The sequence below is a fragment of the Heptranchias perlo genome, chromosome 3 (genome assembly GCF_035084215.1).
Source record: "Heptranchias perlo isolate sHepPer1 chromosome 3, sHepPer1.hap1, whole genome shotgun sequence".
Taxonomy (NCBI): Eukaryota; Metazoa; Chordata; class Chondrichthyes; order Hexanchiformes; family Hexanchidae; genus Heptranchias; species Heptranchias perlo.
Window position 1 is genome coordinate 137,594,602 of NC_090327.1, and position 12,131 is coordinate 137,606,732.

The following is a 12,131-nucleotide window of genomic DNA, read 5'->3' on the forward strand; positions in this document are numbered from 1 at the left end:
CCTCCCCCTAGTGTCCATTCTTAATAGTGTTCGCTAGTTGTTCTACCATGGGGGATATCATAGCTGAACCCAATCCTACCCTCATATTACATTCATATACACAGACTTTCCAGCAAGATCAGGAGCAGGAGCGGCAGATCCTGCTTATTTTTTCCCCTTTTTAACAAAGATGCTGTGGCCAAGGCGCTCCCTGCCCGACAGCAACTAACTCAGCACAGACTAGAGATTAAACTTGGGACCACACATTTCAGCTTTTAATGTTTTGTTCTCTTTTAACCCCAGACTTAATGTACTACGTACATACTACATACCCTGATGATAGATGTTTAGGCAAATCAAAAATTGACACATTTGTACATCTAAACTCCTAGAACAAAAGTCCCCACTATCCCAAGAGTTTTACATCAATTCGATTTCACTGTACTACTTCTCAGCTGATGAGCTGTTTTTGCATAGTGTACAGAGAACATGTCATGGCCAGCAATGAAATACAATAAATATCTTTACGAGTTTATGATCTGCCCTAAGAACAACTATATTGATCATACCTTTTCATTAGCCTCACAATTCTTTCTATTTATACCATGTATGTAAAATAGCATTTTAAAAGAAAGTTATGTTTTTATAACACCACAGCATAGGCATTTTTAGCCCCAAAATTTGTGTCACACTCTCATACACAGAGGATGAACGCATATGTGTATGCAGTGCAATAATCAATATATTAGAAGGCCACTGCCATACCTGATTCAAAGAGCTCTGTAATGGCTTCAGTGTATTTGATCACTGCATCTCCAAACTGTCCATTCTTGAACAGCTCATTTCCTTCACTCTTAAGCTTTGCTACAGCAGGGGGCAATGCCCATGGGTTGCTCTCTCCTTTTTCTGTCTCTGAACTTGACCCAGGTGGAAGCATCTGGCTGGAGTCAATTCTCGGGGGATCTTGACTTTTCCTTGCCACTGGAATTGTATCATTCTTGACATTATCACTTTTAGTTTCATGCCCATATGCTGTTAAGTTACCGTCACTGCCTTTTTTAGTGTTTTCCTGTGCTGTAGCACTGCCAGTATCCTTCTCTTTAGTCCACTTCCTTTCATCACTTTGACTTTTTCGTCTATTTGAACACTTTTTCTGTGTATTCCCCATTACAGTCTTTGCGTTTGATGTCTCTCCACCCACCGGCGTACTAGGATCTGTAAGGAAGTCCACACATCACAGGCTAGATTGCATCACTGGAAAAAACTATTGCAGTCTTTAAGAAGGGGGAGGTAAGGAAATTGTATCAAAAGCTTAATGTGGCAATAACGTAACATTTCAGAATGAAAACAATAGCAAAAGTATGAGATCTTCAGCGACATTTGTGATCAGTTAATCTGTGAAAGAAGGCCATGAATAGAGTCACACATCATTAACTGGTAATGCCAGTACTTCCCTCTGTCGGCACAAGCAGAGAGCAATTTGCTTTACAAATAGTGAGTCAACTGAGTGCAACATTATAAAAAAATATGCAAGTTAACCCTAAGTGTGAAGTGCTTCTGAAACCTCTGCAAGATCTTCAGCCAGTGCATTATTTAGTATCATTAACCCTTTGACTACTAAAAAACTTTTTCTTCCCTACAACATCTGCAAAAAGTATTTTCAGCTGAGTTCTAATGCAGAAAATTATAAAGAGGAATGTAGCAACTGTACTGAACTATGAGTCTATAAAAGTATGGATATGTCTGAATTCATGGTACTCTTGGAATAAACCAAAAATATTATCTGGAGATATTTTTGATTTGGTTTTAGGAACATACTGTGCTCTTCAAGAGTTAAGTAAAGCAACGGGAAATAGTAAAATTATCAAACAATTTAATCTAGACGAAATTTCTGTGAGAAAATGTTCAGTCCACATCTGTTTACATATGTTTAAAAACATCTGGAAAGATCACATATCTGAGAACTAGAGCTGTAATGAAATTTTGGGCTTTTGGTTTTGGGCAACAAGAGCAACATTAACTGATGCTAGCCCTTCAAACTGTGCTTTTAATACTGCACTATAACAAACTGTATTAAGGCTTTCAAATACTTTTACATTATTATATCCTAAAAACCAATAATTGAAGAAGTGAAATATTTATTGTTACCCTCTTCTTCCCCTCCTCCTCCTCCTCCCCTTCCCCTTCCCCCCTTCCCCTTCCCCCCTCCCCCTCCCCCCTCACATCCAAAAGACAGCGGGAGTGAAAAAGGGCTGTTTGGCACTCGTTTTTTTGGGTGCAACGCAGCCAACTAAGCCTCGAAAATGGGGTCCAAGAGGCATGTGCACACTTCTGACAGGAAGTGCGCAGGACGCCATCTTGGTAAAGTGGTTTGGGGGCACCTAACGACCACCGGCAGCATGCAGAGTAGGGAGATTATGATGCAAATCAGTGTGCAACGCTGATTTAAAGGGACCGCTGCTATTTTGGAATTCCACACTACATCCAACGCACTGTCTTAACCTCGCGCAACTGAACATGATTAAAAAGACATGAAGGACCCCCCACCGGCGCTATTTAAAGGGATCATGCAGGAGTTACAGGTTAGTTGCTGGATTAGTTCTTCTGGCTGCTGACGCATTTGTACGTGTTTTTGGAGCTTTCCCATACTTGGATAAAGTTTCAATACTCTACTGGGAGTGGGCTGGCTGGCTGACAGGCAACAGCAAGGGCACTGGTGGGAGCAGGAATGCTGTAATCCTGAGAAAGGACAGCAGATTTGTGTTCTAAGGAGCCACTGCCACTTGTTGCCTCCTGTTATGCGCCACCTTCTCCTGCAAGAAAGAGTGAAGTGTCCTGCAAGATATTTGGGTGATGCGGCTGTCATGGTTGAATAGCTACCAGTGTGTGTGAACTGTGAGTTGTGGCTGTAAAGCTTGCAACAGTGCTAAGTGTGTGAGGGTGAGATAAAGCGTATGATTTGAACGGCTGAGTACTGACTGAAAGAGGTTGTTGGTCAGTGGGTGATGGGGCTGTAGTGAATTGAGCAGTGGACGAGGCTAGTGGTGCAGTTGGTACGATATGCCACTTGAAACTTGAACTCATTCACCTTGACAACTCGTTTTAAATCACTGAACTTCTTCCTGCACTACGTTCTTGGAACTATGCTCCTGGCATTTACCTCCTCCCCTACTTCCTCCCACTGCCTCTTCAAGCCTGTCTGGAGAGCCTCCTGCCCCCTGCAGATATAGGATGCTCCTCCTTCTCTCCATCTCTTGCACCAAGGCTTTGCATCATCAGTGAACCTTGGTGCACGCTCTCTCCCAGGTGCAGCCATTTTTCAAAGTATCACAGCACATATTCAGTTTTGAAACAACTCCCACCACTTCTTGCAGCCACAATACACTTCCTCTTTAAGAGGTGCAGGCTGCCTTTTAGTAGTACGAGCCACTCGCAATATCGGGGCGCCCTGCTGATGCGTGCAGCCAATCAACAGTGCAGATAGTGCTGGCCACATGCAGCAATCATTTAGAACAGCAGGCAGCACGAACGTAACGTGCGGCTGCATCGCAACGAACTGACGCGGGTTAATCGCGTACTGCGATCCCCGCGCCCATTTTCAGGGGTTATCCAATTTAACCCCCATACCCCTGACAATATAGCACTCCCTCAGTACTGCATTGAAATGTCATCCCAGATTATGTGCTCAAGTACTGGAGTTGGGCTTGAACTCTCAACCTCTGAGCCAGTGTTGAGTGCTACTACTGGGCCAAGCAGACACGTAAAAGGTAAATATTATGTACAGTGTGCACTATAGGTAAAATTACCCAGGCATGATATGGTGTTATAGTGGGGAGAGGAAAATATAGGTGTCACTGAAAAAAATGGAATATGGAAACTACATAGAATGTATAGTACAGAAACAGGCCATTCGGCCCAACAGGTCCATGCCAGCGTTTATGTTCCACACGAGCCTCCTCCCTCCCTACTTCAGCTAACTCTATCAGCATATCTTTCTATTACTTTCTCCCTCATGTGTTTATCTAGCTTAAATGCATGTATCGCCTCAACTACTCCTTGTGGTGTCGAGTTCCACATTCTAACCACTCTCTGGGTAAAGGAGTTTCTCCTGAATTTCTATCGGGTATATTAGTGACTATTTTATATTTATGTTCATGTCTCCGTCTACCCTATTTCATAATCTTAAAGATCTCTATCAGAACACCCCTCAGTCTTTTCTTTTCTAGAGAAGAGCCCCAGCCAGTTCAATCTTTCCTGATAGGTATAACCTCTCAGTTCTGGTATCAACCTAGTAAATCTTTTTGCACCTTCTCCAGTGCCTCTATATCCCTTTTATAATATGGAGACCAGAACTGTCCATAGTACTCCAAGTGTTGTCTAGTCAAGGTTCTATATACGTTTACCATAACTTCTCTGCTTTTCAATTCTATCCCCCTAGAAATGAACCCCATTTCTTGATTTGCTTTTTTATGGTCTTATTAACCTGGATCGTTACTTTTAGTCTTTTGTGTATCTTATAGCATCATAGTAAGGAATGGCAAAGGAGGAGGCCATTCGGCCCATCGTGCCTGTGCCGGCTCTTTGAAAAAGCTATCCAATTAGTTCCATTCCCCTGCTCTTTCCCCACAGCCCTGTCAATTGTTTCCCATCAAGTATTTATCCAACTCCCTTTTGAAAGTTACTAATGAATCTGCTTCCACCACCCTTTCAGGCAGTGCATTCCAGATCGTTAAAACTTGCTGCATAAAAAATTGTTTCCTCATGTCGCCTCTGGCTCTTTTGCCGATCACCTTAAATCTGTGTCCTCTGGTTACCGACCCTTCTGCCACTGGAAACAGTTTCTCCTTATTTACTCTCTCAAAACCATTCATGATTTTGAACACCTCGATCGAATCTCACCTTAACCTTCTCTATTCTAAGGAGAACACCAACAGCTTCTCCAGTCTCTCCACATAACTGAAGTTATGGTACAATTCTAGTAAATCTCTTCTATACCCTCTCTAAGGCCATGACATTTTTCCTGAAGTGTGGTGCCCAGAATTGGACACAATACTCCAGCTGAGGCCTAACCAGTGTTTTATAAAGGTTTAGCATAACTTTCTTGCTTTTGTACTCTATGCCTCTATTAATAAAGCCCAGGATCTCATATGCTTTTTTAACACTCTTCTTAACTTGTCCTGTCACCGTCAAAATTTGTGTACGTACACCCACAGGTCTCTCTGTTCCTGCACTCCCTTTAAAATTGTTCCATTTAGTTTATATTGCTTCTCCTCATTCTTCCTGCCAAAATGTATCACTTCACACTTCTCTGTGTTAAATTTAATCTGCCATGTGTCTACCCATTTCACCAGTCTGTCTATGTCCTCCTGAAGTCTGTTACTATCCTCCACATTGTTTACTACATTTCTGAGAGCCTTGTCATCTGCAAACGTTGAAATTATACCCTCTATTCCCAACTCCAGGTCATTAATATATATCAAAAAGAGCAGTGGTCCCTGGGGAACACCACTATATACTTCCCTCCAGTCTGAAAAACAACCATCCACCACTACTCTCTGCTTTCTGTCGCCTAGCCAATTTTGTATCCACACTGCCACTGTCCCTTTAATCCCATGGGCTTTATATTTGCCAACAGGTCTATTACGTGGCACTTTATCAAATGCATTTTGAAAGTCCATATACACAACATCAACTGCACTACCCTCATCAACCCTCTCCATTACCTCATCAATGAACTCAAACAAGTTGGTCAAACAGGATTTTCCTTTAATAAATCCATGTTGACTTTCATTTATTAGCCCATACTTTTCCAAGTGACAATTAATTTTGACCCAGATTATTGTCTCTAAAAGTTTCTCCACCACGACATTAAGCTAACTGCCCTGTAATTGCCGGGTTTATTCCTCTCCTCATTTTTGGACAGAGGTGTAAAATTTGCAATCCTCCAATCCTCCGGCACTGTCTCCATATCGAAGGAGAATTGGAATATTGTGGCCAGAGACTCTGCAATTTCCACCCTTACTTCCCTCAGTAACCGAGGATGCATCCCATCCGGACCGGGTGACTTTTCTACTTTGAGTACTGCCAATCTTTTAAATACCTCCTCTTTATCTATTTTTATCCTATCCAATATCGCTACTACCTCCTCCTTATCTGCTACAATGGCAGCATCCTCTTCTCTAGTGAAGACCGATGTGAAGTATTCATTTAGTGCCTCAGCCATGCCCTCTGCCTCCACAAGAAGATCTCCTTTTATGTCCCTAATTGGACCCACCCTTCCTTTGACTACCCTTTTACTATTTATGTTACAAAATACTTTTGGGTTCCCTTTTATGTTAGCCGCTAATCTATTCTCATACTCTCTCTCTGCCCCTCTTATTCCCTTTTTTAGATCTCCTCTGTACTTTCTGTTTTCAGCCTGGTTCTGTACTATATTATGAACCTTACATTTATCATAAGCTTTATTTTTCTGTTTCATTTTAATTTCGACATCTTTAGTCATCCAGGGAACTCCAGCTTTGGATGCCCTTTCTTTCCCCCTCGTGGCAATGTGTCTCCTCCTTGAGGGCTTCCCATTGTTCAATTACTGTTTTGTTTACCAAGTTTTGATTCCAATCCACCTGGGCAAGATTCCTTTTTTAACTCACTGAAATTAGCCCTCCTCCAGTTAAGCATTTTCACATTGGATTGTTCCATAACTATCCTAAAGCTAATGATATTATGATCACTGTTACCCAAATGCTCCCCCACTGAAACATGCTCCATTTGCCCCACTTCATTCCCCAGAACTAGATCCAGCACTGCTTCCTTCTTTGTTAGGCAGGAAACACACTGTTCAAGAAAGTTCTCTTGTATATATAAGAATATAAGAAATAGGAGCAGGAGTAGGCCATACGGCCCCTCGAGCTTGCTCTGCCATTCAATCAGATCATGGCTGATCTTCGACCTCAACTCCACTTTCCCGCACGATCCCCATATCCCTTGATTCCCCTAGAGTCCAAAAATCTATCCATCTCAACGTTGAATATATTCAATGACTCAGCATCCACACCCTCTGGGGTACAGAATTCCAAAGATTCACAACCCTCTGCATGAAGAAATTCCTCCTCATCTCAGTCTTGAATGGCTGACTCCATTTCCTGTGACTGTGCCTCCTAGTTCTTGACTGTCGAGCCAGGGGAAACAATCTCTCAGCATCTACCCTGTCAAGCCCTTTAATAATCTTATATGTCTCAATGAGATCACCACTCATTCTTCTAAACTCCAGAGACAATAGGCCCATTCTACTCAACCTCTTCTCATTGGACAATCCTCTCATCCCAGGAATTAATCTCGTGAACCTTCGTTGTACCGCCTCCAAGGCAAGTACATCCTTCCTTAGATAAGGAGACCAAAACTGTACACATTACTCCAGGTGAGGTCTCACTAAAGCCCTGTACAACTGTAGTAAAACTTCCTTACTCTTACTCCAACCGCTTTGCAATAAAGGCCAACATGCCATTTGCTTTCCTAATTGCCTACTGTACCAGCATACTAACTTTTTGTGTTTCTTGTATGAGGACACTATACTTTTCAGGAATTCCTCCCCCTCTTTGCCCTTTACACTGTTACTGTCCCAGTCTATATTGGGATAATTGAAGTCCCCCATTATGACTACTCTATGGTTCTTGCATCTTTCTGTAATTTGCCTGCAAATTGGCTCCTCTATCTCCTTCCCACTATTTGGTGGATAACCATATGTTATTACCACTATATCATGCTCCTATGTGAACTTGAGCCTGCAGCTCACGAACCTTACTTTCCATGCTATGTGTATTTATCCATGCGCACTCAACTCATCTTAAACTGCCTCGCATTATCCCCCCTGTCTGATCATAGAAATTTACGGCACAGAAGGAGGCCATTCTGCCCATCGTGTCTGTGCCAGCTGAAAAAGAGCTATCCAGCTTAATCCCACTTTTCAGCTCTTGGTCTGTAGCCTTGTAGGTTACGGCACTTCAAGTGCATATCCAAGTACTTTTTAAATGCGATGAGGGTTTCTGCCTCTACCACCCTTTCAGGCAGTGAGTTCCAGACCCCCACCACCCTCTGGGTGAAAAAATTTCTCCTCAGCTCCCCTCTAATCCTTCTACCAACACTTTAAATCTATGCCCCCTGGTTATTGACCTCTCTGCTAAGGGAAATAGGTCCTCCCTGTCCACTCTATCTAGGCCTCTCAATTTTGTACACCTCAATTAAATCACCCCTCAGTCTCCTCTGTTCCAAAGAAAACAATTCCAGCCTATCTAATCTTTCCTCCTAGCTAAAATTCTCTAGTCCTGGCAACATCTTCGTAAATCTCCTCTGTACCCTCTCCAGTGCAATCACACCTTTCCTATAATGTGGAGACCAGAACTGTACGCAGTACTCTAGCTGCAGTCTAACTAGTTCTATACAGTTTTATACAGTTCTTGCTACCTTCAGGGATCTGTGGACATGCACTCCAAGGTCCCTCTCTTCCTCTACACCTCTCAGTATCCTCCCATTTATGTTGTATTCCTTTGCCTTGTTTGCCCTCCCCAAATGCATTAGCTCACACTTCTCTGGATTAAATTCCATTTGCCACTTTTCTGTCCACTTGACCAGTCCATTGATATCTTCCTGCAGTCTACAGCTTTCCTCCTCATTATCAACCATACGGCCAATTTTTACATCATCTGCAAACTTCTTAAACATGGCCCCTACATTTAAGTGTAAATCATTGATATACTCCACAAAAAGCAAGGGACCTAGTACTGAGCCCTGCGAAACCCCACTGGAAACAGCCTTCCAGTGACAAAAACATCCGTCGACCATTACCCTTTGCTTCCTGCCACTGAGCCAATTTTGGATCCAACTTGCCACTTTCCCTTGGCTTTTACTTCTCTGACCAGTCTGCCATGTGGGACCTTGTCAAAAGCCTTGCTAAAATCCATGTAGACCAAACCAAACGCGCTACCCTCATCGACCCTCCTTGTTACCTCCTCAAAAAATTCAATCAAGTTAGTCATATACGACACTCTCTTAACAAATCCATGCTGACTGTCTTTCATTAGTCCGTGCCTTTCTAAATGACGATTAAAAATGTCTCTCAGAATTGTTTCCAATAATTTGTCCACCTCCGAGGTTAGGCTGACTGGCCTGTAATTACTCTGTCTATCCCTTTCTCCCTTTTTAAACAATGGTACAACGTTAGCAGTCCTCCAGTACCATGCCTGTAGCCAGGGAGAATTGGAAAATGATGGTCAGAGCCTCCGCTATTTCCTCCTTTGCTTCTCTTAACAGCCTGGGATACATTTCATCCGGGCCTGGCAATGTATCTACTTTCAAAGATGCTAATCCCCCTAATATTTCCACTCTCACTATGTTTATTCCATCCAATATTTCACACTCCTCCTCCATAATTACAATGTCTGTATCGTCCCCCTCTTTTGTGATGACAGTCGCAAAGTATTCATTAAGAACCATACCCACGCCTTCCGCCTCCACACACAGGTTACCTTTTTGGTCTTTAATAGGCCTTATTCTTTCCTTAGTTATTCTATGGTTTTATAAATGCATAAAGAGCATCTTTGGGTTTTCCTTGATTTTACTTGCCAATAATTTTTCATGTCCCCTCTTCGCTTTCCTAATTTCGGTTTTAATTTCACTCCTGCACTTTCTCTACTCCTCTCGGCTTTCTGCAGTATTGAGCTCTCAGTACCTGATATAAACTTCCCTTTTTTGCCTTATCCTACCCTGTATGCTCCTTGACATCCAGGGGGCTCTAGATTTGAGGGTCCCACCCTTTTTCCTTGTGGCAACATATTTGCTCTGAACCCTCACTATCTCCTCCTTGAATGCCTCCCACTGATTTACCTTCATGTAGCTGTTTCCAGTCCACTTCTGCTAAATCACATCTCAGCTTAGTAAAATTGGCCTTTCCCCAATTGAGAACTATAACCCCTGTTCTATCTTTGTCCTTTTGATAACTACGCTAAATCTAACTGAATTACGATCACTACCACCAAAATGCTCTCCCACTGATACTCCTTCCACCTGCCCAGCTTCATTCCCTAAAACTAAATCCAGAACTGCATCCCCTCTTGTTGGGCTTGCTACGTACTGGCTAAAAAAGATCTCCTGTATACAATTTAAGAATTCTGCGCCCTCTATACCTTTTATGCTGATTGTATCCCAATTAACATTAGGGTAGCTGAAATCCTCTACTATTACTGCCCTATTGTTTTTGCACTTCTCAGAAATTTGCCTACATGTTTGCTCTTCTATCTCCCTCTGTCTGTTTGGGGGTCTATAGTACACTCCCAGTAGTGTGATTTCCCCTTTCTTGTTCTTTAGTTCACCCTATTTGGCCTCATTTGATGATCCTCCTAACATATCATCTCTCCTCACGGCTGTAATTGATCCCTCCTATTTCTGAACTATTCCTCACTCTAGTGCTATTTGTCCCTCCCAGTCCTCTGCACCTTGTTTCTCCTCTCTAATGTTTCATCCTGGTGTTCATCCCCCTGCCAAATAATTTTGAAAACAACTAAGAAATAAACTGTTTGAAGCTAAAGAAAAACATTCAGCAATTCGGCTTACTAAATCAAAATGATTCACCCTGGCAAACTGGATACACTGCAATGCTCAGAATGCACAATCTGCATTCAGCTTGCAAGAGTCACAGTTCTGGGCAAAACCTTGCCCGACAGCCTGGAATTGGACTTGATATTTAAGAGGATTCTGTTTTTTTTTCTACCCAGTTCCCTCCACCTTGCCACTTCCCTGCCTTCATTCAAAAACCTCTGCAATACTCTCCTTTGGCTTCTCATACAAGGTTATTTTTTCTCCCCTTTTTTTCCTATGCTCAGTGCCCACTGTCCTTGTAACTGGCAAGCATTTTAAGATGTCTCCCTCTAGATAAGGAGCATTATAGAGTGTTAGCTTGCTCCGTTAGTAGCATTCTCTTATTTGAATCAGCAGGTTATGAGTTCAAACTGCACCAGGATTTGAGCACATAATTTAGACTGACTCTTCAATGCAGTACTGATTGAGTGCTACGTTGTCAAAAATGCCATATTTCAATGAGTTAACCATCTTGTTGTGAATGCAATAGATCCCGTAGCAACATGTGGGAAAAAAAGCTGGGAGTTCTCCTAGCGTCCTGGCTAACATTCTTTCAGTCAATACCACCAAAACCAGATTAACTAGTCATTCATATCAATTACTGTTTGTGGGACTTTGCTGTGTGTAAAATGGTTGCCACATTTCCCTACACAACAGTAACAGCACTTCAAAAGAACTTTACTGGCTGTGGAGTGCTTTGTAAAGTCCTGAGGGGATGATCAGGCGCTATTTAAATGGAAGTCTGTCTTTGTTCATATAAATGGAAGCTGTTGTTGTTCATGTTAATCCAGGCCCGGTCACACAGCAGCCCTCCTTTGCATAACAGCACCATGCAATAAACTTCTCAAACAATAATTTATAATCTTGACAAATTATACACAGAATAAATCAAAACTATAAAGTTTACATTGTGCAAAGCCACAGTGATCAAAAAAACACATAAAAAAGTAAACGTATAGAAAAGTAACTGACTTTATAAAAAAAAATCAAAGATTCTGAAGTTGAACAATGCTGCCAACACCTTTTCCAAATATGCACAATTTATTCATGTTTTATGTGGTAACATACCACATCTGGCTACTCTTAATAATAGTCTGCAAGTGTCCCTTTTTTAACTATCAAGAATGTTTTTACAAAAGCATGTGTTGTTCAAAAGCATTCCAGGAGTAAGTCTTTGGCTTAGTGGTAGCCAAACTCCATTCCAGAAAGTCATAGAAAATTTACGGCACAAAAGGAGGCCATTCAGCCCATCATGTCCGTGCTGGCCGAAAATGAGCCACCCAGCCTAATCCCATTTTCCAGCACTTGGTCCGTAGCCTTGTAGGTTACGGCACTTCAGGTGCATATCCAGGTACTTTTTAAATGAGTTGAGGGTTTCTGCCTCCACCACCCTTTCAGGCAGTGAGTTCCAGACCCCCACCACCCTCTGGGTGAAAAAATTTCTCCTCAGCTCCCCTCTAATCCTTCTACCAAGTACTTTAAATCTATGCCCCCTGGTTATTGACCTCTCTGCTAAGGGAAATAGG

The 12,131-nt window shown here is 42.3% G+C and overlaps 1 protein-coding gene across 6 annotated transcripts in view; it reads right to left on the reverse strand.

The window, feature by feature from the left end:
* Positions 1-12,131, reverse strand: part of LOC137320261 (sperm-associated antigen 1-like) — a 202,524-nt gene that overhangs the window by 121,354 nt on the left and 69,039 nt on the right. For all 6 annotated transcript variants that reach the window (XM_067982047.1, XM_067982044.1, XM_067982043.1 and 3 more), the window contains one exon: positions 745-1,194. In XM_067982047.1, coding sequence (XP_067838148.1) covers positions 745-1,194 — 450 coding nt within the window. The remainder of the gene's footprint in view (positions 1-744; positions 1,195-12,131) is intronic.